This window comes from Sorex fumeus, unplaced genomic scaffold, assembly GCF_029834395.1.
Source record: "Sorex fumeus unplaced genomic scaffold, SorFum_2.1 ptg000094l, whole genome shotgun sequence".
In the NCBI taxonomy this organism is placed as follows: Eukaryota; Metazoa; Chordata; class Mammalia; order Eulipotyphla; family Soricidae; genus Sorex; species Sorex fumeus.
In genome coordinates, this window is record NW_026606151.1 from 10,862,952 (window position 1) to 10,890,390 (window position 27,439).

The 27,439-nt window shown below is 42.6% G+C and overlaps 1 protein-coding gene across 1 annotated transcript in view; it reads left to right on the forward strand.

Annotated features, from left to right (window-relative positions):
- The window catches only part of RNF144B (ring finger protein 144B), an 86,990-nt gene that overhangs the window by 41,669 nt on the left and 17,882 nt on the right, over nt 1–27,439 (forward strand). The window contains exon 3 of the mRNA XM_056132492.1: nt 12,830–12,890. Within this exon, the coding sequence (XP_055988467.1) occupies nt 12,830–12,890 (61 nt within the window). The remainder of the gene's footprint in view (nt 1–12,829; nt 12,891–27,439) is intronic.

The window sequence follows — 27,439 nt, forward strand, 5'->3', positions numbered from 1 at the left end:
AAAAAAATCAGTCTTTCGGTTGCTCAGTAGCCACACGTGCTCAATAGCTGTCAGATTGGACAGCCCAGAATAGAACATTTCGACACTGTGGGAGATTGTGTTGCATCATGTGGTTTAGCTAGACCTGTGAGTGAGTGATAAGCGTCAGCCATCAGCACTGCATCAGGGGTTGGGATATGTTAGCACTTATGAGGGCAGACATTTCCCGCCTTAAGGAAATGTCTCTTTCCCATTTCTTCTCCTCTTAACTCTTTATCCTCCCCCCACTCCCTTACCCTATCTTCTTTATACTTCTGTATTTCTGATTCCATTTGTCCAGTTTTACTCTAAAAGCAAATTTAGCCCGTATTAAAAACCATAGCCACACTGCTCTTCAAACTTACCAGAGGACGTTTGAAAACCAGCACAAAAACATAATCCAAGCTACATGATGGTATTTGTAAAATTTGAGCCTGTTTCCTGTTAATGAGTTAAGGAGATGTTTACATTACTTGTAATTAATGAATAATTAATGAATACAATTAATTCTAGCTGCATTCATGAGCATTAATGGGACAATTTCTGTACTCACTGGTCTGGCTGAAAGAGAAACAGTAAATGTATAGTGATCAACTGTTCTTAACCAACTTGCCACTGTTGGTATATTGTGTGTTTGGTTTGTTTTGATAAAAAAATGATGGTAAGAATGTCTATAATTTTAAATGGAGAAAAGGCAGATTTTATTGGAGATATTGATAGTTTCACGAATTTGTACAGGAGTATGCTCTTCAAAACACACATGTGAACTTGGGCTAGAGCTCCTTCCTTTCTGACTTGCTGTTGTGAAACTTTTCTTATATCTGGTCATATTGTATTTAATATAGAGCTGTTTATTTAGGCAGTTCTGTGTGAATCCTAATGGGATTTAGCCACTGCATGCTTGACTGGGTTCTATCTCCGTGACGACTTCTTCCTTTCAGAAAAACATTTGAGGAGCCGAAGTCATAGTACAGCAAGTAGGATGCTTACCTTGCATGTGGCCAAGCCAGTTTGATCCCCAGCACCCCACATGGTCCACCAAGCCTGGCTAGAGTGGTCCTCTGAGCACAGAGTTAGAAGTTAGCCCTGAGCATCACTGGGTGTGACTCTGAAAGCAAAAAGAAGTTTGATTAGACACGTAACACATCAGTACACTTTGCTTGTAAAAGTCATTCTGGTTAAGGTTAAATTTCTCTCTGTGTTGCAACCAATGGTTCTTCATCGTTCATTGACTTGGAGGCTGTGTTTCAGTGTCACGTTTCTTCATCTTCAGAGGATGCCAGCACGGACGCTTGTTCCTCTGCCTGCTTTCCCTGAAGCTTCAGCTCACACTGTTGCCTGTGCTCCAGGTGGAGCCTCCCTTAGGATTCAGGTCTTGCTTCCTCCGTGCTTCTAGATTGGCTCCGTGCTCTGCCTCTCAACATTTATTGATCAGGAAACAGCTTCATCAGCAAAGTGTTATGCCCCAGTCAAATACTGTTTGCCTTGGGTAGGAAACAGTAGGGCAGGTCATTTCCTGTCCAGCATCCCAGAAGCCATTGGGGGATGTGTCCCCAAGAGCTGGGGGCTCATCATGCTCCCATGGGAAGCCAGGGAAAAGCAGGACTTTCCTTCTTTGGGTCATCTGGTACTTTTAGTGGTGGCTATGCCGGGCCTTTCTTTTTTAAAAAAATATTTTATTCGTGAATCACCACGAGGTACAGTTACAGACTTACAAACTTCCGTGCTTGAGTTTCAGTCATACAATGATAGAGTACCCATCCCTCCACCAATACCCATTCACCACCACCAATGATCCCAGTATCCCTCCCACCATTCCCACCCCATCCCTACCCCCGACTCCACCCTGCCTCTCTGGTAGGGCATTCCCTTTTATTCTCTCTCTCCTTTTGGGTGTTGTGGTTTGCAATAGAGGTATTGAATGGCCATCGTGTTCGGTCTATAGTCTACTTTCAGCATGCATCTCCCATTCCTAGTGGGTACTCCAAAGACCCTTTACTTGGTGGTCCCTTCTCTATCTGAGCTGCCTTTTCCCCCAGCATGTGAAGCCACCTTTCAAGCCATGGAGCAAACCTCCTGGTCTTATCTCTACTATTCTTGGGTGTTATTCTCCCATTCTATTACTTTATATTCCACAGATGAGTGCAGTCTTTCTATGTTCCTCTCTTTCTGACTCATTCACTTAACATGATATTTTTCATGTTGATCCACTTATATGCAAATCTCATGACTTCATCTTTTAAAACAACTGCATAGTATTCCATTGTGTTGATGTACCAAACTTTCTTTAACCAGTCATCTGCTCTCGGCACTTGGGATTGTTTTTCCAGATTTTAGCTATGGTAAGTGCTGGGCCTTGCTGAGACATTGAATCCAGGCCTGGTTTCCAGTGTGAAATTATGAAAGGTAGGACCAGGTAGTCTCTGAGGCAGTACTGCAGGCAAGGCCTTTGCATGAAGCTACAGCCTTGCTGAGAGGCGATGACTCATGGGAGCATCAGGTATGGAGCATAGCACTGCTGGGGCCAGGGAAAGCCTGAGCCATTTGTTTGGGTGATCTGAAAGTGTCAAGTGCACAACCTGTTGGAGTAGTACTTCCTGTAACGCGACCTGAGAAATTAAACTTCTCCTCACTGCCCAATTAAACTTCTCCTCACTGCCCAATTAAACTTCTCCTCACTGCCCGCTGGCTGTGCAGAGCAGGCAACAAACTCTCACCTACCAGTTTATTGTCTAAACCCCGGGGCACTGAAACAACCAGTTTGTCTTTTTTTTTTTTTTAATTAAAAAAATCTTATTTGAGACACGGTGATTTATAACACTGTTAATGACAGGGTTATTTCTCATGCAGACAAGATTTCAACACCACACCCTCCACTGGAGTGTCCTTGTCCTCCACCACTATCTCAGGCCCTACTTGGTCCCCCCCAACCCACCACACCCCTATCTCCCCTGCCATGGGAAGCTCAGTTCTGTAGAACCAGTTCTCAGGGTCTGTTCCTTTTGTTATTCCTTTTCTTCCTTCCTTCCTCCCTCCCTCTCTCCCTCCCTCCCTCCCTCCCTCTTTCTTTCTTTCTTTCTTTCTTTCTTTCTTTCTTTCTTTCTATCTTTTTTTTGGTCACACCCAGCAATGCACAGAAGTTACTTCTAGCTCTGTATTCCTGGCAGTGCTTGGGGGACCATATGGGATGTTGGGAATCAAACCAGGGTCAGCTGCATAAATGGCAACAGTGCCCTACCCACTGTGCTATTGCTCCAGCTCCTTGTTGTTCCCTTTCTTTTTGTATAACCCCCACATAGGAGAGTGATAGCTTTGGTATCTGTCCCTCTCTTGGCTGACTTCACTCAACACAATGCCCTCTAGTTCCATTCATCTTGTCTTTTACTGCCTGTGCACACACCACAGAAAGGATGGGTGTGGCCACTTACAAGAAAGTATAGGAGACTTCAGAATTTCCATAGGAAGGGGGTGATCAGCAGGTACTTGGGAAGACCAAGATGGAGGAATGGGGCAGGGAATTTAAGGAACTGGAAGTTGCATTTGCAAATTAGTGTTTGATCATATGGAATGTTTATTTATTTCTTTATTTGTTTATTTTTACTTTTTGGGGTCACACCTGGAGATGCTCAGGGGTTACTTCTGGCTATGCACTCAGGAATGACTCATGCATTGCTTGGGGAACCCTACGGGGTGCTGGGGATCAAACCCGGGTTGGCCACATGCAAGGCAAATGCCCTACATGCTGTGCTATCCCTCTGGCCCCAATCCTGCATGTTTATTAAGGTACTTCATTGAACATTGCACTGGGAGCTGCAGTGCTCCCTCCAACTCACTTGTCACTGGTCCCTCACCTCCATCTCTTCTTTCTGTGTGAAACTGGGCCGGGGAAAGCTGGGGCAACCCAGGAAATTGGCCAGATTCCTGTCACTTGTTTAGGAACACTCCTAGGGGGAGAGGTTGAGTGCATCGAGAATAATCTTAGGGGGCAACATGTGTTGACTGGAGAAGAATAAAAGCTAGAATATTTTCACTTTTTGGCATCTATCCTCCAAACACAAAGTTGTTAATTGGAAAAGACATACATATATCTATGTTGTGGCACTTAGGATAGTAAGGAGATAGAAACAACTATGCCCAACTACCAATGGATGGACCAAGATGTTGTGGTTCATACCCAACATACCCAATGGAATATTGGACCATTCCACTCTAAGAAAAAACAAAACCATACAATTTGCTACAACATGGGTGGGTATCATGTTGAGGCAAGTCAGTCAGAAGGAGAGATAGCTACAGAGTGATGTCACTCATATGTGAGACTTAGAAATGCACAGCAAGGCAGCAAGGAAGCACCAAAGGCATCACAATGGAAGAATTGATGATCCACATGAGTGAGTTGGTGGCAGGGAGGACTGGAAGGAAGGGGCATTGGGGTCTTTGCGAGATGGAGGTGGTGAGAGGTATAGTGTCAGAATTATATGCATGGGAAACCATCATTAACAGTATATAAATTACAACACCTCTGTCAGTAAAAAGGATATCTGTCTATCTAAATCTTGAAAAATGTTGGCATATTGTTTTTATTCCTAAACTTATTTTTTTAACGCAAAGAATAAAGGAACTTGCCAAGCCAGAGTTACTAGATTTTTTTTTTTTGAGATTCCAGATGAAGGGTGTTTTCTGAGCCAATAGACGATTTCATTTTCAGATTACATTGTAGAGCCACAGAAGGTAGGAGAGAAGGTCTGGCATGAATTCTCCCTTAGAGTCCCTGGAAGGAATTAATCCTGCTGATATCTTACTTCAGACCATAAAAGAATGATTTTCTGTTGTTTTATGGTTCCCCCCCCATCCAAAAAAATTTTAAAAAACCCACTCTCAAAACAATAAAACATCTTGCATGCCAGTGGAGAGTAATGATGTTCTTGAGCTGCTTCTTTAAGGAAACGAGGCAGCACAGGTGCAAGGAATTGCCAAGAGCTGGCATTTTACCCCTATCTGGGTCAAGTGCGAAGGGCAGGGGAGAATGTGAGAGAGAAACTCAGGGCTCGGCAGGATGGAGCAAAAGCATTGCCATGCAGGAGCTAGGGACACAGTCCTGGCCCTGGAACGCAAGCTTCCTCTCATCATTCTCTTCCCCGGGGCCCTGCTGCTGGCTCCTAGACAGGGACACCCTCCTGGATTTCCATCCAGGTTTGATAGCAGGAGTTGGGATACTCCTGAGTGGTGCTCAGGAGAACCCAGAACCCCCACTGATAATTCTCTGCCAACCAAGTCAGTGGTTCAGTGCAAGGACCCAAGGATACAGTGTTGATTGGGTCTTGCAGTGCCAGACAGATCTGGGCCACCTCAGCAGTGCTGGGGACCTTCAGTGCTGTCCGCAACCTACTCTACTATCACTCCAGTCCTTGCAATTTATTTAAAAAAGGCTTTTGTAGTCCTTGCATCCCACTTTTGGGCAAAAAAATTTATCATAAAATCTATGAGGATTATACAATGAAATATAGTAGCCAGGTGTGTCCTGATCTACTAAAAACCAACAAAACAACAACCAAAGAGGGAACACTAAGGAAAATACCATGGCAACAATTGTAGGGAAGAATTATCGATAGATGCAAAGATTAGTGGGAAAAGGTATGACGAGAAACCGAATATTTGCAGAATCTCACAATATCTGCCTGAAAGCTGTTTGTGATTTGCAAAGGGTGGAGCTGTGTGGCAAATACACTGCCCTCCTCCCCCAACACACACCCCAAGTTGACAAGTTACCATCACTAATATGAGAGAAGTTGTCTTCTTGGTGGCCCAATATCCATTTGGACCTTCTCTTGCCAAAAATGCGCTGCCTCAAAGTCAGAAGGAAGGAGGACACTGCTTGGGCTTCTTCTCCAGTGTGCCAAGGTCAGGAGGGGTAAAGACAGAGGGAGGAATTGATACTGATTGCAGAAGGTTCCAGAGATAAAGGGGCAGCACAGCACAGAGAGGTGTCCTAGATAGGTTTTGCCTGGGAGAGCAGGCACACCAGTGGAACAATTTGTGACTTTGGAAAAAGACCTTCACATTGTTGCACTCTTTGGTGTCACTGTCAATTTCATTATTTTAATTATTAACTGCGATTATGTAAGGGGTTAACCATGGGGGGGAATTGGGGGAAATGGCCTTGAGGAAGTCTCTACTATTTTTGTAACTTCTCATAGTCTAAAATGATCTGGAAATGGAAAGCTACAAAGAAACGGTTCTGGCATGATTTTGAAGGACTTGGCGCTTCCTTGTTGGCAGGGAGAGGAGTTGTGTACCACGCGACACCAATTTATACTCACCTTTATTACTCACTAGAATTTTCTGTCCTGCAATCAGTTTTTGAGTCCCTGTGATTGTTTTTTCTTAAAAAAAAAAAGAAAGAAAGAATAAAGGAATGACCCTTAACTGGTTGCTTGATTGAGCTATCAGGAATCATCCAAACACATTTATTTCAATTTTACAATGATTACACACCTAGTGCAGTGATGACTTTGCTTCAGATGGCAAAAGAAGCTAGAACTGAATCTTCCACAATTTTTTTAAACCAAGTCCAGCTTTCTTTCATTTAGCGCTAAAAGCATGATGGAAACATTTCAGAAAATTAGCTCTAATCTGTGAAATCCAAATGAAATGAAGGATTCAGTGTTTAAAATGTCTTCTAGGGGGGCTGGGGAGATCGCACAGCAGGTAGGACGCTTACCTTATAGGCAGCCAACCTGGGTTCAATCCATGGCTCCACACAGAGTCCCTCTGAGCACTGCCAGGAGTGGTGATTCTTGAGCACAGAGTTAGGAGTAATCCCTGAGCACTGCTGGATATCTGCCCCCCCCATCTTATGTATATGTATTGCTTCCTGAATAACTGAAATTCTTTTATTTTTTGATTTTTTGTTTATTTTTTAATGAATCACTGTGAGATACAGTTACAGACTTACAAACTTTAGTGATTACATTTCAGTCATACAATGATCAAGTACCCATCCCTCCACCAGTGCCCATTCTCCACCACCAATGTTCCCAGAGGTCTTGGGGGCGGGGTGGGAAGTGGGGTGGGATGGACTGGGGATGGTGGGAGGGATAACTGAAGTTCTTAAAGGGCACTGTTGCCTCATGTGCATCCCCGGGCTTCTAGCCTGTGCTTTAACTCTTCTAAGACTACCAAGAAGACACAAGAGACACACGTCTAAGTAAAGGAGGTTCAGGGGTTCTTTTTCTTCCAAAAAGGATGAAATAGGATGAGCAGGGAGGGAACTAATATTTTTTGATCACCACTTTCAGGGGGAAAATAGATTTACCCAGAGGCTCAGTTCTTTATAAACCTAAGATGTATGAAAGAATAAATAGGGGAGAGATGAGTAGCTCAGGAAGCAGGCAGGTGTCTTGTGTGCATAAGGAGTTGAGTTCGACGCAGGCACTGTGTGCACCCCAAAGGATGTGACCCTGCTAACCCCCACCCCCCCGGACCCTGGTATTGAACTGTCTCCTCCAATAAAAACAAATAAGGATTTGAAGGGAAGTTATATATATATATATATATCACTGTCACTGTCCTCCCGTTGTTCATCGATTTGCTCGAGTGGGCCCAGTAACGTCTCCATTGTGAGACTTGTTGTTACTGTGTTTGGCATACCGAATATGTCAGGGTAGCTTGCCAGGTTTTGCCGTGCGGGCGAGATACTCTCGGTAGCTTGCAGGGCTCTCTGAGAGGGGCGGAGGAATCGAACCCGGCTCTCTCTCTCTCTCTCTCTCTCTCTCTCTATATATATATATATATATATATATATATATATAATGATCTATGACTACCCTGTGGGCTGAAATAAAACTGATCTTTAACTCTCTGATAGCATTTAACTTTTTAATTAAAAATGAAACCTGTCTCTACTGTTGCTGGCTTTTTGCTGCATAAATTTCTGCCAGTCTTCATGTGCTTTGGAGGGTGGTAATGGGCTGGAATCTAGGGCTCATGAGCTCCACCCTCTGTCTCCAGCCCCAGGCTCTGCATTAATCCCTGTCCTGGCTCTCACTAGTGTATCATCCACGTCGATCACATCTCATCTGTTGGTTTTACCTTCCGTAAACTGTGCTTGGCCTCGCTGTCAGATGAATTGCTTGACATGGCAAAGACAACAGTTTTTAAGGGCTGACCCGGCCGGGGGGTGGGGGAGCTGGAAGCAGGTTCACCTCAGTTCCGAGTGTTTTATTTTTTAATTTTTAATTTTTTTATTGAATCACTGTGAGATACAGTTACAAAGCTTTCATGTTTGAGTATCAGTTCATGCAATGATTGAACACCCATCCCTCTACCAGCGTATATTTTCCACCATCAATGTCCCCAGTATCCCTCCCCACACCCCTCACCCCCGTCCCACCTTCCCCCTGTCTCTATGACAGACAATTTCCCCTCTACTCTCTCTCTACTTTTGGGCATTACGGTTTGCAATACAGATAATGAGAGGCAATGTTTGGTTTTTTATCTACTTTCAGCACACATCTCCCTCCCGAGTGATCCCCCCAACCATCATCGACTTAGCTACCCTTCTCTATCCCAGCTGAATTCGCCCCCAAGCTCATGAGGCAGGCTTCCAACCATGGAGCAATCTTCCTGGCCCTTGTCTCTACTGTCCTTGGGTATCAGCCTCATATTATGATATTTTATATTTCACAAATGAGTGCCATCATTCTGTGTCGGTACCCCTGAGAGTGTTTTTAATGGGGGTGACAGGAGTGCAGAATTCTCCCCTAGAATCAGAGATCTCAAATAACTGGTGGGCAGGTGTGTTAAAAGCAGATTTCTAAAATATCTCTGAGGTCTCTCTGTCCTAGATGGTATCGCCACTCCAATCTTAGTCTCACACTGAGGTAATCTCGGTTACTTGCCCTCCACCTGCAGTGACTCAGTGGCAGGAACAGAGGTGTGATGATTGCTGACACCTGCCTGCCCCCTTCTCTCACCCCTGCATTGTATTGATGACAGTTTCATCCCTCAGAAAAGATGTTAAGTTCGTATATTATCAGATGAAACAAAGCTGACTTTCAATATAATAGAAGCCTACATATATATATATATATATATATATATATATATATATCTAAGGAGCTTTACATTTCTTTTAATTTTATTAAAAACTGTGATTTACAAAGTTGTTCATTGTTGGGTTTGAGACTTGCTGTGTTCCAGCTCCAATCACACCACCAGTGGCTCCTTCCCTCCTCCAGGGTCTCCAGGTTCCTTTCCGCCACCGCAACTCCCAGCTGACCTCCATAACAGACACATTTTTATTTTATTTTTGTTTATTTATTTATTTGCTTTTTGGTCACTCCCGGCAATGCACAGGGGTTACTCCTGGCTCTGCACTCAGGAATTACTCCCAGCAATGTTCAGGGGATCATATGGGGTGCTGGGAATCGAACCCGGGTTGGCTGCGTGCAAGGCGAATGCCCTACCTGCCGTACTATTTCTCCAGCCCTGACAGGCACTATTTTTTATTTTTTTATTTTCTTTTTGTTTTTTGGGTCACACCCGGCGATGCTCAGGGGTTACTCCTGGCTTCCTGGAAGTGCTCAGGGGACCATATGGGATGGTGGGATTCGAACCCGGATTGGTCGCATACAAGGCAAACGCCCTGCCTGCTGTGCTATCACTCCAGCTCCATGACAGGCACATTTTTAACTTTGGCTCTCGGGGTTTGAATCTCACATTTTCAGTCTTGTTGACCACTTCTCTACACCACCGATGTATTTGGATCCCCCATGGCCTGTTTCTCTTTGCTTCCGGTCTGTCTCTTCTTCCCCCCTGAGTTCTTTTCTTCTCTAAAGAGCTCTTCTGCAAGATGCCTGATCAAACTTATGTCTTTTTGTGCTTCATCTGGAATGAAGAAGACTGAAACTGCCTGGTGTTCTTACTACATTTTAGACAATTTATTCATCTGCAAAATCGGCAAATTCTTTGTATGTATGTGTGTGTGTGTGTTGTGTGTGTGTGTGTGTGTGTGTGTTTGCGTGTGGTGCTTGGTTTGTGTGGTGCTCGGGTCCTCTGGTCTAGCCAGGGCCACCCTCACGGGTGCTTGGGGAACCCTGCAGTGCTGGGAATCAAACTCAGGGCCTCACACATGCTAGACATGTGCTCTGCCACTTGAACTATCTTCCTACTCCTCAAATGAGCTACATACACATATAATTTTTCCAGGTTTTCTTCAAAATTTTAAGTCCCTGTGATATGTAATATTGCTGTGTATACAAAATTCCCCTTACTAAGATTTTCCCTCTCCCTCTACCATGAAATATATTTTTCAGTATGATTTTACTGCCTTGTTATTAAAGTCCACTTTTCTTTTTAAAAAATTTTTATTAGTGAAACACCATGAGGTACATTTGTAGACTTACAAATTTTTGTGCTTGGGTTTCAGTTATACAATGATCAAGTACCCATCCCTCCACCAGTGCCCATTTTCCACCACTACGGGTCCCAGTATCCCTCCCACACCCCATCCCCCACCCCCCATCCCACCCTGCCTCTGTGGCAGGGCATTCCCTTTTGTTCTCTCTCTCCTTTTGGGTGTTGTGGTTTGCAAAAGAGGCATTGAGTGGCAATCATGTTTGGTCTATAGTCTACTTTCAGCATGCTTCATGATTGAGTACCATCTCTCTACCAGTGCCCATTCTCCACCTTCAATGCTCCCAGTATCCCTCCCCCGCCATCCCCTCCATCCCACCCCATCCCTGTGGTGGGGCATTCTCTTTTGTTTTCTCTCTCCTTTTGGGTGCTGTGGTTTGCAAAAGAGGCATTGAGTGGCAATCATGTTTGGTCTATAGTCTACTTTCAGCATGCTTCTCCCATCCTGGGAGGATCCTCCCAACACCCTTTATTTGGTGCTCCCTTCTCTATCTGAGCTCCCTTTTCCCCTAGCATGTGTGGCTGGTCTCCAAGCCATGGAGCAAAATTCCTGGTACTAATCTCGTCCACTCTTGAGTGTTATTCTCCTATTTTGTTACGTTATGTTCCCCAGATGAATGCAATCTTTCTATGTCTATCCCACTCTTTCTAACTCATTTCCCTTAACATGATACTTTCCATGTAGTACCACTTGTATGTAAATTTCATGACTTCATCTTCTCTAACAGCTACATAGTACTCCATTGTGTAAATGTACCAAAGTTTCTTTAACTAGTCATCTGTTCTCCGGCACTCAGGTTTTTTCCAGATTCTGGCTATTGTAAACAGTGCTGAAATGAACAAACAAGTGCAGATGTCACTTGGACTATATTATTTTGCCTCTCTGAGATATATTCCCAGGAGTGGTATTGCTGGGTCAAATGGGAGCTCAATTTCTAATTTTTTGAGAATCATTCATACTGTTTTCCGAAAGGGCTGAACCAGTCAGCATCCCCACTAGCAGTGAAGGAGGGTCCCTTTCTCGCCACACCAGTTGCCAACACCAGTTGCTTTTGCTCTTTTGGGAAAATCCACTTTTCTCAAGTAACTTCTATGGGTTGTAGGCAGTTACTTCCACCTAGATATCTTTCACTCCAAGACTATAGAATGCTTCAGAATTGGCGTAACCAAGCCTATGTTCTGTATCAACTTGCCAAACATCTAGAAGCCTAATGTCAGATCCTTTGATTTTCTTAGTTGTAAATCTTGTAAGCAATGTCAATATACTTGCATGTTGACGTCAATGGAATTATTATTTTTAGAATGCCTGTGGAAGAGCAGTTAGCTTTTCCTGCAGCCGCCTAGGAAATTCAGTTAAAAAAAGATTAATCCAAAATGTCATTTGGTTTGATCTGAATCATGGTTGTTTACTAGTAAATCTTTGGTTTCATATTGCCATCAGAAATTAAAATGTGAGTCTGTCTGGTCACAAGAAGTATCTCACGCTTTTCTTTTCTGTAGGGGGCATGCATGGCAATGCCTGGTAAACCAGAGTCCATGGAAGTGTTTTGTTGTTGTTGTTGTTGTTGTTGTTTGGGAGAGATGATCCTTTTGTAATCTGGGAGGTCCTACTCCATAAATGGGTATGATTTAAAAAAAAAAGTCATTCCTGGGTGCTATTTCACAGTCACGGTCATGGTCCTCCCGTTGTTCATCAATTTGCTCGAGCGGGCCCAGTAATGTCTCCATCATGAGACTTGTTGTTACTGTGTTTGGCATATCGAATACATCACGGGTAGCTTGCCAGGCTCTGCCGTGCGGGCGAGATACTCTCGGTAGCTTGCCGGGCTCTCCGAGAGGGGCAGAGGAATCCAACTTGGGTCGACCATGTTGGCCACTTGTAAGGCAAACGCCCTACCGCTGTGCTAATTGATCTGATATTTCAAAGATTCTAAAGTAAGAAAATACTCTAAAAAATTCTCCAATGATTTGTGTGTGTGAGAGAAAGAGAGACAAAAAGAGACAGAGGACAGAGATAAGACAGACAGACAGACAGACAGATAGAGAGAGAGGCAGGGAGAAAAGGAAGGAGGGAGGGAGGGAGGGAGGGAGGGAGGGAGAGCACGCTTTCCTATCTGTATACAGATATAGATCCACATGGTTGTCTAGATACTGCTAGCATTATGGCAGGTGATGAGTTTCTGTGTCTTGAGTGATGGCGGCTCCTACTACGACCAGGATTGGGGGTGGTCTGAGCACTGCGGGGAGGTCTACTGCACGCACAGTGTGGAGAAAAGAAAGTTTGCAAACAGATGGCCCCGAGAGAATCCTGGCAGCCTGTTGGGGAGAGATCATACAGGACTGTGCCCTTGGTCCTGTGGTGGGCACAACCTCACCTTTCTCTCTCTGCTTTCAGATTTCCTGCCTGATGCCTGTGGACCAGTTTCAGCTCTATCAGCGGTTAAAATTTGAACGAGGTATGACCCCTCCCCACTAACTCTCTGCTGAGTGTGGCCCTCTGCACATACTCCTTATATCCCTTGGAAGCAGGATGGTAGCCGTGGGGCATCTACAAGGCTCCAAGAGCACCCTCAAAGGGGAAAACAGTGGTCGCAAATCAGTCCTCAACTTTTCCAGCCAGGAGAAATAAATGCACAACAGCAAGAAGGGAAACGTTCTTATGTTGGCTGTTTTGTCTTTTTAAATTTGGCTTCTGTGAGAGAGATTCTTATAAAAGAAAGTAACCCTTAGAAATGAGTGTTACCATCAGATTTCCAGCTCTGGAGACCCACCTCGGAACATTAATCAGCCCAGACACTTTTATTACTTCCTATAATATTTAGCATTTGTTCTTTCGATACAACATTTATTTTCACAGTGATGGTAAGGATACTGTTTTAATGCCATCTGCCACGAATGGGACCAAGTTTCTTCCTAATTTCGGATTTGGGGTCATTTATATGGCTTTTCTATTTATGCTGACACTATTGGATTTTTGTTTTTTGTCTTTTGATCTTATTGAGGAATCCTTTTCCTCCTATCATCACTTTAATCTCTCCTGAAATGAAGGTCTATTTCTGTATCTGACAAGTAGGGGAAAAATTGTTTCCCCCAGAACTCATAGGAATAGGAGAGTCTCATTGAGTATATAAAATAAGCTCTAATAAAGCATGGAAATAATGTCTTCTGATTGCTGACCTTTAAGTCGGGACTAATAAAATCTTAAAGGCGAGGCTAGGGAAAAAATGAGCACTTCTCTCTTCTGCACCAGCAAATTTGGTAAATACAATGACCCCTATTTCCTTTAGATTTTTGCTTCATTTCTGATGGATAGTTTTTGAAAGAACAAACAGAACTATGTAGTTCAGGAAGACGAGTAAGGCAGGTTCCCAGGGTAGATTTTATTGCATAGGACCAAGTTCTGGCTCTGTCTCAAGCTTATTTATGTTTTTCAGGAAGCCAAAAGCTGACTCATCTCTCAGGGGTTTATGAACTAAACTCATAAGACTCAGAGGACCGGTGTTTTAAGGCGGAATTTGCTTTAAACAATGCCTGGACAGTATTGCTTGCATTTCAAATGACAGATTTGTTTTTGCTCTATCGGAAGGCTCAGACAGGCGACTAGCAAACAGACCATTATTGAACATTGATCCAGAATTGATTCTGTATGGATCCAGAAATAACTGGAGAAGTTACTGATGGACATACTGACACTCCCTAGTTCATCCACAGACTGAGTTTTAATGGAGCATGAAGGATTGGGATGTGTTAGTAGCCAAAGACAATAATGGGGTTATATCTGCCCAACCATTCTCTCACTTTATCCTAATAGGCTCCACTATCAAAATACTTGTTGGAACATAGTTGAATTTCCAGGCTGCTTCTTAAGTGGTAAAACCTTCTGTCTCACCAGTCTTCCTCTGTCACCAGGGCTCAACCCATTTCCAATATTTCTTTGCCCCAAGACATGGCTCCCTTCCCCGAATGCCTCTTGGACCACCCACGTCCCATCTGCCTAAAGCAGACCTTATTGCTTATTGTTTTCTGCTTAGGGACATGAGCTAAAATGCCTTTGTGTAACTCATGAGAGAAACTCTAATAGTACCAGCAGTGAAGACTTTCTATAGGTTGTTTCTCAGTGATAAAGTTTCCATTTATAAAAAAAATCACTGCACATATGAAATAATAATATTGGTACTATTGTGCATAATTTTTCTAAAAAGGTCCCAAATTAAAATAGCTGGGTATAATTGTTGACTTTATCACTTTTTAACTTGACTTTAGCTGTAGTCAACTTCACTTAATTTCTGCAAGTCAGTTTTCACATTTGTAAAATAAGGATATTAATAGAACCTATACCATGGAGTTGGTATGTGGGCTAAATTAATTAATAAATGTACAGTACTTTTTCTATGAGTGCTTCCCGTGAAAAATATTCAAAATATCAATAGTTGGTAGTACTAAAATAGATGCCAACACAAATAATTTGTACATTCAAGAATACCCGTTCTCTTATACCCCTTTTTCCAAGATGGAATATTTTGGTACTTTCTCAGAAATAGCCTTATATCGACATAAATATTATAATCGTCTTTTGTCAATGGGATGTGTACAGGTGAAGATAATTCACAATGTCATTTTGTTAATATTTAATGCTTTGCCTGTTCATCCCTCCCTCCTTCAAACCCTGTACAATCACTCAACCTTTCGTTTTCTTTATAGTATTGACTTTTCTAGAATGTTACATAGTTGTAGTCATATTGCCTGTAGCCCCCAACAGATAAGTTCTTTCCCTTGGTAATGTAGTTTTTCTTTCTAGAAGGCAAATCCTATGGTGCTCAGAGCTTTCTCCTAGCTCTGTGCTCAGGGATCACTCCTGGAGGTGCTCGGAGGACAATGTGTGGTGCCAGGGATTGAATCTTGGTTGCATAGCATAGCAAGACAAGTGCTATACCCTGCTGTACTATCTTTTTGGGCCTGTAACATGCTTTTTATTGACTTACCCATCTTTGTGGTAGATATGAATGGCCTTACCATAGGTTGGTACACCTGGAAAAACTAGCAGCTAAGACTTTCACTCATCCTTATATTGCTTGAAGCCCATCTGACTTGGAGGTGATCTGGCATGTTTCCACTTTGAAGAATTATAAGTCAGTCAAGTAATTTTACTCATACAAGGAATTAATTTTTTTCTCACTAAAGGGAGTTATTCTTCTACTAGTTCACAAATAGATGACTACTTTTGTTATTCCTACTTTATAAATTAAGAAAATTAAAATTAAGGGATGGAGAGATAGTATAAGGGTTAAGGTATTTGTCTTGTTTGATCTCTGGTACCCCATGTGTTCTCTGAGCACCACCAGGAGTTATCTTTGAGCTCAGAGCCAGGAGTAAGCCCTGAGTACTGCTGGGTGTGGCTCAAACACCAAAATAAAGAATAAATAAATAAAAATTAAAGCTACAGAAATGTTTAGGATTGTATAAACCACATATAAACTTCCTAATCTATAAATAATATAGATATTGTAACACTGTAGCACTGTCCTCCCATTGTTCATCGATTTGCTCGCACAGGCACCAATAACGTCTCCATTGTGAGACTTGTTGTTACTGTGTTTGGCATATCGAATACGTCACGGGTAGCTTGCCAGGCTCTGTCATTTGGGCCGGACACTCTCGGTAGCTTGCCGGGCTCTCCAGAGAGGGGCAGAGGAATCAAACCCAGGTCAGCTGCATGCAAGGCAAACACCCTACTCGCTGTGCTATCACTCTAGCACATAGATGTTAAGTTAAACAACTTTCGGGGGAGGTAAAATATAAAATATTTTACTCATTTGAGGTATACATCAGATAAAATGTGCAACCATTCCCCAGAATTATTAATCTAAAACTGTTATCTTTTCCCCAAACTTTTATCACTCCTAACAGAATCTCTCTAACCATAAAACAATAGTTCCCATGCTTCTCTTATCCCAACCCCTTTTAACCTAGACTCTCTTTCTCTATGAATTCGCCTAGATATTTCATGCAGGTGAAATCATATTTTATTTCCTTTTATGTCTGGCTTATTTCACTTAGCACTTATTTGAAGGTTCATCAGATTGTAGTATGGATTTTTATTTCATTTCTTTTTATTGATGAATCTTTCCCTGTATCTCCACATTTTGTCTATCTCTGCATCTGTTGATGGAAACTTGGCTTGTTTCCACATTTTGGCTTTTGTGAACGATGCTGCAGTTGGGGAATGAGGGGGGTGAGTATCTCGTTAGCTCCTGCTTTCGGTTCCTTTTGGTATGTAGCTAAGGGTGGAGTTGCTTGGTCATATGGTACTTCTGGGCTGGAGCGATAGCACAGCGGTAGGGCGTTTGCCTTGCACGCAGCCAATATGGCCAACCCGAGTTCGATTCCTCCGCCCCTCTTGGAGAGCCCAGCAAGCTACTGAGAGTATCTCGCCGCATGGCAGAGCCTGGCAAGCTACCCGTGATGTATTCGATATGCCAAACACAGTAACAACAAAGTCTCCAATGGAGATGTTACTGGGCCCGCTCGAGCAAATCGATGAACAACGGGAGGACAGTGACCGTGATGGTACTTCTATGTTTCATTTTTGAGAAACAACCAAATTGTGTAACCATTTATTTTAAATACAAATTTAATTAGACTTTTTTTGCTAATACATGGAAGTCTGTTAAACTGGGACATTTATTAAATCTGGTGGGCATTTATTTCAGTTCTGTCATTTTATTTTAAAAAATGGGAACCAAGGGCAAGACATTTTGATCTTAAGCAATTTTGAAGGTAGTCTGCAATCATGGAATTCTACATAACAATCCATTACAGATCACTATTAGAAAATAAAAATTTGAAGTAAGAGTAAAAAAAATTTAAGTTAATACAGTGGCAAGCTACCCGTGACGTATTTGATATGCCAAAAACAGTAACAACAAGTTTCAAAATGTTACTGGGTCGCTCGAGCAAATTGATGAACAATGGGAGGACAGTGCTACAGAGGAAGTTAATACAGTACAATAGAATGTACTTGATTGGAATCTTTTGGCTTGGTGGGGGGGATGTGGGTACACCTGGCAATGGTCAGGGCTTACTCCTGGCTCTGTACACAGGGATCACTCTTGGTGGTGTGTGTGTGGGGGAAACCATATGGAATACTAGGAATTGAACCCATGTCGGCTGCACGCAAAGCTAGTTCCTACCTGCATTATTACCTCTCTGGCTCTGATTGGTGTCATTTTTACTTAATCTATAGATCTTGTTTTTAGGCTAGAGATGCAGCTCAGGGAATTAAATACATAGGTGAGACCCTACATTAGAACCCAGGTATAGACTGACCCCTTAGCACCACTGGGATGACCTCCACAATTAAAAAATATAATAAAATTGTATTTTACATAACAAGTTCCAGAGCCACCTCAAAGTTAAAATTTATCAGCACAGAATTGTTTAATGCATTGAATTACTCAGAGGGGGATCGTGGGATGTATGAAATCCTAATAAAGTGAATTATTTGAAAGTAGAACTTATTCAGCTCCAAGATAGAATTATACAGATTATTATTGCTTTGAATAACATGTACTCAGATTAGTGGCAACCCTTTATCTTAGGTATAAAAATGGCTAGTTTTACCCAATTGCCTACCAAGTTATTTTCTCTGGCTTTTGTTTGAAATCCAGTGTTTTAATATGTCCTTTGATTTACATTATAGATATGATTAGTTTGCTCCTCTGTATTTATTTTCATCTAAGTCTTTGGAGGGAAAAATACTTCTCAGAGGAATGGGCCCACATCTTCACTGGTTACAAAGCAGAGAGAGGCCATTTGGCATCGATTGGTTATTCTGTGAATCTGCCTTCCACCAATTTGTGACTCTCCCCTTGCTACTAATGCCCATGACTTTCCCTTTACTTTGAGGGGAAGTCTTCCCCCGATAAGGAAAAAGAATCCTAGGTTTGGTGAGTGTAATTACTGCTTAGCTTTCTATTGGTTCTCAAAGCACATGCCTGATAATTAGTGCAGAATTTCAATTTTGCTTCTCTCTCTCTCTCTCTCTCTCTCTCTCTCTCTCATTCTCTCTCCCTCTTTCAGAATCTATCTTTTTAAAAACAGCTCTTTGGGGGCTGGAGCAATAGCACAGTGGGTAGGGTGTATGCCTTGCAAGTGGTTGACCCAGGTTTCATTCCCAGCATCCCGTATGGTCCCCCAAGCACCATCAAGAATAATTCCTGAGTGCATGAGCCAGGAGTAACCCCTGTGCATCGCTGGGTGTAACCTAAAAAGCAAATAAATAAATAAATAAGATAAAGATAAAATTAAAAGCAACTCTTTTGCAAATTGGATAGAACATAGAGATGTTCTACCTTTAGTATGTAAGTACCTTTGTGTGTGTGTGTGTGTGTGTGTGTGTGTGTGTGTGTGTGTATGATAACATGTCTTATTGTAATTGCAGGTTTTGCTTCAGCTGCTTCTGTAGCTTTATGAGTCTGACCTTGGATATTTGGGTTATCCAAATATTTGTCCTGTGGTTAGAACCTCTTACAAATGATCATGATGCCATCTTGCTTTTGATGAAAATGAAGGAGCCTGGGGCGGGGACTGAGTGGTAGGGAGATTGCCTTGTGTGCACGAGGCTCTAAGCTTGATTGATCCTTGCCCCGTGACCCCAGTATGCAGCTCCCCTCTTTCTTATCTCTGCAACAACAACATCAAAAATGAAGGTAAATAGGAATTTGTTGCATCGTTGGGATCGGTCTATCCTGCTGCACTCACGTGTGTGTTCAGTGAGGACTGACTGGGCATGAAGCATCTCTTGCCGCAAAGCTAAGTCCAGATGCTGCTTCGAGCTCCAGCTGCCTCTTTCTTCCCCAGCCTCCTTTTCAGTGTTGCTTCTTCAAGCCTCCTTTCATTGTGAGGCATGGAGGACCTGGCTCTGTGGAGTTTCCTGTTACTCTCTCGCTTGTTCTTGTTCAAATGCACACAATGGTCTTTGGGAACTGGCCAGGAAGCATTTTTTCCTCATCAGAGTTCCCTGTGTAGTTAATGGTTTCTCAGAATCTTTTCTTTTTCAGACGGGGTCATACTTTATATCAGTTCAGTTATATTTGGTAATACAGTCTGTGTCTCAATAGTCATTGTTTCTGATCATAAGCCATTCTGTGATGTGATGTGATATGATGTGTGTGTGTGTGTCTGTGTGTCTGTGGTTAGAACCTCTGTGTGTGTGTGTGTGTGTGTGTGTGTGTGTTCTTTTGAGATTCTGCTTTTCTGGTGTGGTGGATGTAGGGCAAAGTTTTCCTTCCTAAGCTGTTCTGTGCTATAGGATAATACTTTTCTATCAAGGTCATTCTTTCTCTATTTTGCCATCATTTTTTTCTTGATCAGTTTTATTCTCAAATAGCTTTCCTCTAAAAGACTAAGGGATCTGCAAGAAAATGTATTAGTCGAGGAGATTTTTAAAGGGGGCCCGAGTGAGAGGGAGTCATTTTTTCTTTAAAATGTTAAGGTAATTTGTTAGTGATAGTGTTAATATTTATGGTTTTGATGGTTCAGTACCTTTGGCATAAATACCTTTGGTGTGTGTGTGTGTGTGTGTGTGTGTGTGTGTGTGTGTGTGAGAGAGAGAGAGAGAGAGAGAGAGAGAAAACATGTCTTATTGTAAATGCAGGATGCTTCAGCTGCCGCAGTGGCTTTCTGAGTCTGACCCACTACCAAAATAGCCAAGACCTTCCACCAATATCCTTATGTTACTTCTAACCCAACTCTTCTCCTCCCCCTGCTCCCCACTGTGTAATAATCTCAGTTGTGCAGTCCAGGGCTGAGGGGTTGTCATCATTTGTTACTGCCTATTCCCTTATTTTGTTTCTTTAGATATGGTACAGTCCTAAGTGCTTATCTCTCCAGAATACACATCCGCCATCCGTTATAAAATGAGACTCGGGGTGGAATGATTACCCTCAGCTGCTGTAAAGAATAAATGAGATAACATTTTGTATCTATTGCCCTGAACATTCGGTGTATTATTATTGCTATTATTAGTTATTATCATCATTCATCACTAACATCACCAATATGATCCTTCCCCAGTTTTTCAAACTAAACTAAGAAAGCATCTTCTCAAATCCAGATGACATCTTAATGCTGTCTAGTCCAATAATAGCCCTTCTGTTTTCTTTGCATCTTAATCCAGATCTTTTCCAGCAAGTCTCCATCCTTTTTGTCCTAAATTCTAGGGAGTCATCGGGAAACTTAATAATCAGTGCTAATGCCTTATACCTCCCATTATATTCGCTTCCTTTATGCAACCTAACTCTAGTCACGAATCCGTTTTCTCTCCTTGAGCACCTCCAAGGAGATCAAAACCTGGCTGAGCATTCAGAGGTTGCTGCTTTGTAAAGAAAAGGTTCCGTGGTGATAGTGAAGATTAAAATCTACTTAATAGCATGATGATGTTTTTGCATAGAGACTGGCATCCTCAGGGTTAAAAAGCCCGATCCCATCATAGGCTCATTAACTGTGAGTTATGCAAATACCTAACTTTTGTGTTCGACCTGATAACTTCAAAAGCTATTTCCAGGTTTGAAAGTCTGTGGTTTTCCTCCACTATCTGGAGAGCAGCCTTTCCGCTGATGACCACCTTTGTTTGGGTATATTTATGGTGGCAGATGTTAATTCTGATCGGTTTACTGTAATTGCATTTTAACTATCTGCAGAAGACCTTTGTTCTCCGAGATACTGGAAAGCAAATTAACTTTGGCATAATTAAAAAATGCAGCGGGTCATAAAAATGAAAACAGTTTATCAGCTGATAATTAAATTACTTTGGGCACTTGCTATTTCCCACAGTGACAAGAATTCCTCTGATGTCTTTTTGGCACTGCCTCAGGAAGGCCACGGGGTGGCTGAGAAAACATTCCTGTTAGTGGTAAGAATCTACAACGGAATTAAAGTCAATGGTGTGCATCGAATGCAGGTAGCTGCAGGCGCTGAAAGCAAGGAAGGATCTTGCCTTCAGCGTTTAAAAGGCAAAATCAGGGCTAGAGGGATAATAGAGCAGCTTGGGTGTTTGCCTTGCAAGCAGCCAACCTGGGTTTGATCCTGGGCATCCCGTAGGGTCCCCTGAGCACTGTCAGGAGTAATTTCTGAGTGCAGAGCCAGAAGTAACCCCCGAGCATCACCAGTTGTGGCTCAAACACCAAAAATAAAATATGAATAAAATTTTTAAAAAATCAGTGGGATAAAGGCATGATCTTTATATTTCAGAGCAGCTTTCATTTCTTAGAACGTTTCTGTTTAACGCATATGGTCAGAAGAGAAACATCCAAAATAGTTTTAAATGGTATTTTCTGCCTCGTATTATTTGCATGGATAAATAGTCACTTCTTTTTATTTTTGGTGATGCTGGGAATCCGACCCAGAGCTTTCCACGTGCAAGGCAAGTGCCTTACCACTGAGCCACATCCCTGGCCCCCAGTAGAATCCTAAACTTCCCTTCAGTGATCAGTGCAATGATGCTGAGTCAATGTTAGTTCCACTCTGTGAAGTTATTTATCTGCTATATAAACATGTCACAGGAATCACTTCTAATCATGATCTATATAATGACTGTCAGCACATTAAATAATAGCAAACTGTTAGTTGGGGCTGATTTACACAGGCCCCTGTTTGTTCTCTCTCTCTCTCTCTCTCTCTCTCTCTCTCTCTCTCTCTCTCTTTCTCTCTCTCTCTTTCTCTCCTTTTCTGAACTTCTATGTTCCTCACAGCTACAGGTGACCTTACTTTACTGCCCAGGAAGAAGAAATAAGTTGACTAGGCATTCATGTACTTTCTTCCAACTTTGGGATGGAAATTTGAAGTGGGGGAAGAAAGCATAATCTTGAAACTGTGGATTGCATTTTGCTTTTCTACATTATGATAATTCCTCCAGGTAGAACCAAGTTCATGATGAGTGTTTAAAAAATTTCTTGTCCTCCGTTATTAACTATACCACATACCATAGAATTGTCGATCCTTAAAAATTATTTTAAAATGATGTATTGTGGTGCGACCCTGAGCCCACTTCAGTCCTTATACAGTTGGATTGCCTTATTACACTTATAAATCTCTTTTCTTAGAGTTTATGATTCTTTTCTTAAAGAAAAATTTATATTTCTATTTGATAGCTAGAAGCTTCATGGCTATATAGCATTATTTCATTTATATACTCCTATGTCTGTAAGTGTCAGTACTCAGCATTAATATCCTCATATGTATAATAATCTATATATACACATTCAAATTATGATTCCATAAAGGTACAGAACATTTTTGGAATGAGAAAAAAAGTATAAAGAGTTTAAGATGTACTTTGGGGATATCAAGTAAACTCATTAGAATACATTTCTAAGTTTATAAATAAATTGAAGGGTGTATTCATTACAAGACTATGGATGGAAGATGGAAGATAAAGCCTTGCTTTGTAAGGCTTGAGATAAGTACTAACTTCAGTATGATTAGGAAATAGTTGAATTAGAAGCTTCCTAAAATATTTATATTATCTTAGAGAAGGGAGCACCAAATAAAGGGTGTTGAGAGGATCCTCCCAGGATGGGAGAAGCATGCTGAAAGTAGACTATAGACCAAACATGATTGCCACTCAATGCCTCTTTTGCAAATCACAACACCCAAAAGGAGAGAGAGAGAACAAAAGGGTATGCCCTGCCACAGAGGTAGAGTGGGGTGGGGGGAATGGGGGGTGGGAGGGATACTGGGAACCGTGGTGGTGGAAAATGGGCACTGGTGGAGGGATGGGTACTTGATCATTGTATAACTGAAACCCCAACACAAAAATTTGTAAGTCTACAACGGTACCTCATGGTGTTTCACTAATAAAAATTTTTTAAAAAATAAAATAAGATATTTATATTATCTTAAGAAACTTTATGGAATCCCACATTTTGAATAACATATTCCTTAAAAATCTTGTTCTGGGCTCATTTCTTTTTGCTACTCAAGAAATTTTCAATGAGTTTACACCAAAACTTACATTATTTTTTGATATTATAATTTTCCCTTTTTTAAAAATTGTTTTTCTTATTTTTAAATTCATATTTATTAAGACACTTGTTCATAATAGAATTGTTTTAGGCATACAATGTTGCAACACCAGTCCCCCGACCAGTGTCCTCAGGGTCCCTGTCATACCCCAGCCTCCCTTGCAGGCATATAGCAAATTTATAAATTTAGCACAGCGGGTAGGGCATCTGCCTTGCACGCAGCCAACAGGGCCGACCCGAGTTCGATTCCTCCGCCCCTCTCAGAGAGCCCGGCAAGCTACCGAGAGTATTCGATATGCCAGACACAGTAACAACGAAGTCTCCAATGGAGATGTTACTGGGCCCGCTCGAGCAAATCGATGATCAACGGGAGGGCCTTTACTTGGGCTGGAGCGATAGCACAGCGGGTAGGGCGTTCGCCTTACAAGTGGCCAACATGGCCGACCCGAGTTCGATTCCTCCACCCCTCTCAGAGAGCCCGGCAAGCTACCGAGAGTATTCGATATGCCAGACACAGTAACAACAAAGTCTCCAATGGAGACATTACTGGGCCCGCTCGAGCAACGGGAGGGCCTTTACCTTTATTCATTATTGGGATCAAAGTTGGAAATATTTGCAGATCATGGGCCCTTATGCATGTGCTGCTTCTTGGTTCTAACCAATCAGTGTAAATGTGATTTAAGGACACATGCAGCTTATGAATAACCTTCCAGAGTACAACAAATGTTTGTTTAGTGTCACCTTGCTCACAAATGTGAACAGGTTCATTTCTAGAAATTCATATTATGTTACTGTACTGCCAGTTGAAAGAGTGGAAAGGCTATTGTTTTGTTTTTTTTTTACTGAGGAGTTTTTTGGCTATGAATCAAAAGTTAAGATGACAGAAAAACAAAGGAGCTGGGAGAGTTGATCAGACCCTCATAGGAGTTGGGCTGCCCAGGAGGGAGACTGATTTGTGAGTAAGGAAGGGATTTAAGAAGAGTTTTGGTGCATGGAGTCTATTCTTTGATCAAGGGATGTGACAAATCTGGGGACTCTAAGAAAGCCCTCTTGCTGCTCTGTGGAGAAGCTGTCTGAGCTGAGCCACGACCAGGAGAGAGACCCTGCAACATGCCTGCTCCTGTCCCCACTCAGCACACTCAAGGCACTGCTTGTGTAGAAGCCGCTCAGCCTCTTGTTCATACTAGCATGCCAATGACTGATAGAGGAGACCAGAGAGATTCTTCTTATTCTGTGACTGTTACCACACAGACATACAACACTATAAACTCTCGAAAGCCTGGCTCATTTATTCGTTACAAAGTCTAAAGTCAGCTGATGTATGTTTGCCTTAAGAGGTTGAGACTATTTTTAGCCTTTAAAGAAAACATCATTTATATTAAATTAGCAGCTACATTGGCTCATTCAGAACCTGAATGCTGAAACTGTGAACTGGAAGTTTGCTCCTAAAATCTTCTGAACAGTGAGGGTAGTTGTGGTCAGAAGATGAATGAAAAAGGAGTTATTTCCTTTCCTCTGAGCGCGGAGGAGGGGAGAGGAAAAGAAAAACAAAATAATTGGGGATTCTTTTTCTTTCAGCACCAGTGGTACCAATATATCTGTTCTCATTCAGAAACGCCTTTTCTTGGCTTTCTGTCAGAAGGCCAGTGTCAGCTGTTCTGCTACAGATAATCTCTTCAGGCCTGTCTTTGTCTCCATAGGAGAAACTGAGTCAGAGGCTAGGAAGATTGCTCAAAGGACTGAGCATGTACTTCACATGTAGGAGCCTTGAGGTCACTTCTCGGTGTCATAAGGTCCCTGGAGTACTTTTGGGAGTGATCCAAAATGGAGAGAGAGAGAGAGAGAGAGAGAGAGAGAGAGAGAGAGAGAGAGAGAGAGAGAGAGTCAGTATTCCTATAAAGATCAAGAATCAGGGACGCTGTTTTGTTTGCCAAGGCGTCAAAAATCAGATAGGATGGACACATAATGAGATTTGGAGACGACCGTTGGACTAGAGCCGTTACCGACAGGATTCCACGGGAGTCAAAAGACCGTGTGGCCGCCCACCTACCAGATGGTCAGACTTCTTCATCAAGATCATGAATGATCGGTTTGAGGCTCTTCATGTTCCTAGAACGAACAGACGCCATTGGGCTACACTAGCACGCGACAGGGACAAATGGAGACGTTACTGGCGCTAGCTCTAGCAAATCAACAATTAATGTCCCATGGAAGACAAGTGATCAAGTGATTCCTGTAAAGGTTCCTCCACCCTACTTCTTCTGTGCTTACTCTGTCCCTGCCTGTCACTGTCACTGTCACTGTCCTCCCGTTCATCGATTTGCTCAAGCGGGCCCAGTAACGTCTCCATTTTGAGACTTGTTACTGTGTTTGGCATATCGAATCTGCCCCTATTTTAACCAAAACTGACAGGAGATTTAGAAATCTGTCTGGCTTTGTCTCTTCCCCTCAGGAGAGTGATTTTTCTCTGCTTTGCATGATTTGTCAAGAAGACAAGGGAACAATTTCAGAGCAGAATTTTAAATATCTTTGTCCCCTTCAATTTTCTTTCTTTTAAATTAAGGTAATGTTGATTTATATGTTTTAGGGGTGTGTTTATATGTTCTAGGGGTACCGTGTTTCAACCCCACCCCTACCAAGAAAGCATCAATCTCATACCCCACAGTCCACTGGACCTCTCAGCACCCTGCAACCCCCCATCTTAGTTCTGAGTCAAAATCTAAGGGTTGTTTTTGCTCTAACCACTGAGGAGGGAGATCATCTCGCATTTATGTCTTTCTCTTCCTGATCGAGGTCACACTTCTGCCCATGCATGCTGCAGCAAAAGCAAGATTTCTCCCTTTATTTATCCATTTTCTTAATATTCAGGTACCGTTTCATTGTGTTCATTTACTACAGCTTCTTTATCTGCTTGGGTGTCACTGGGCACTTGGGTTGTTTCCAGATCTGGGCTATTGCAAATTGTCAGGCACTGCAGTGACACGGATGTAGCTTTCAGAATTAGTAAAGGCACGCTCAACTACTGTGTGGAAAACATCTGCGCCCAAGGCAAACATTACATAAACAAAGGAGAATATATTGCTCTTGCGGAAATCTCCTGTACTGAGTCTCTGGACTTCAGTCAAGACAAATTCTAACTCACAGTGATTTCTTTTTTTACTTAAGTTATTTTAAAAGGGTAGATGGAAGGGTGGGGGCAGCAAGCTCTGTTGGAGAGAAATAATTAGTTCCAGTGAATAGATACCTTGGGTGGAGGAAGTAGTACAGTGGTTAGGGCACATGATTAGAACACATTTGATATGTTTTTGATTCCTGGAGGCTCAGATGAGCCCTGGGAGGCCTGAGCAGTACAACTGCTGGGACCTTTGCATGGAACCGCCAACCTGCTTGTCTGGGAATTGCTGTTGAGCGCCTCCTTTCTCCTCTGGAGCACTGCTTGGGAGCCTTCTTCCCCTCCAACTGACTAATAAAGCAATTAGTAGATACTTAGCCTCTTGTTTTCTCTTTGAGCCTCTATTTGAAAGAGAGCATCTCTGATCTACTCCGGTGTATAATCTCCCAGAAGGTGGTCGGGGGAAGGCCCCAGTGGCTCTCCCCCTGGCTGCCCAGGTTGGGTGGGGATGGGCGGAGGCCCCTGGGCCGCTCCCCCAGCTGGGATGGTCCAGGCCACAGGGCAGATGGAGGAGGAAACGAGGGCCAAGCTAGTTGATTGATCAGTTGCCGTTTATTCCATTCTCCCCATGCACCTGCCACAGTCTCTCTGAGCCCCCCATTCTAGTCTCACTTGCCCCTCATTCCCGTCTCCTCCTGTATCTCCCGCTCATCTCTCTGTGCTCCATCTTGCAGCCTGGGCTCTCTCTCTCCACGCACCTGCTCCTGTATTCTTCTTCTACATTCTTCTCCCTCTGTCCCCCTTGCTAGCCTCTTCCCGCTCCATCTAGCCCCCCTGCTCTCTCCAACTTTCTCCTCTCTCTTTGATCCCA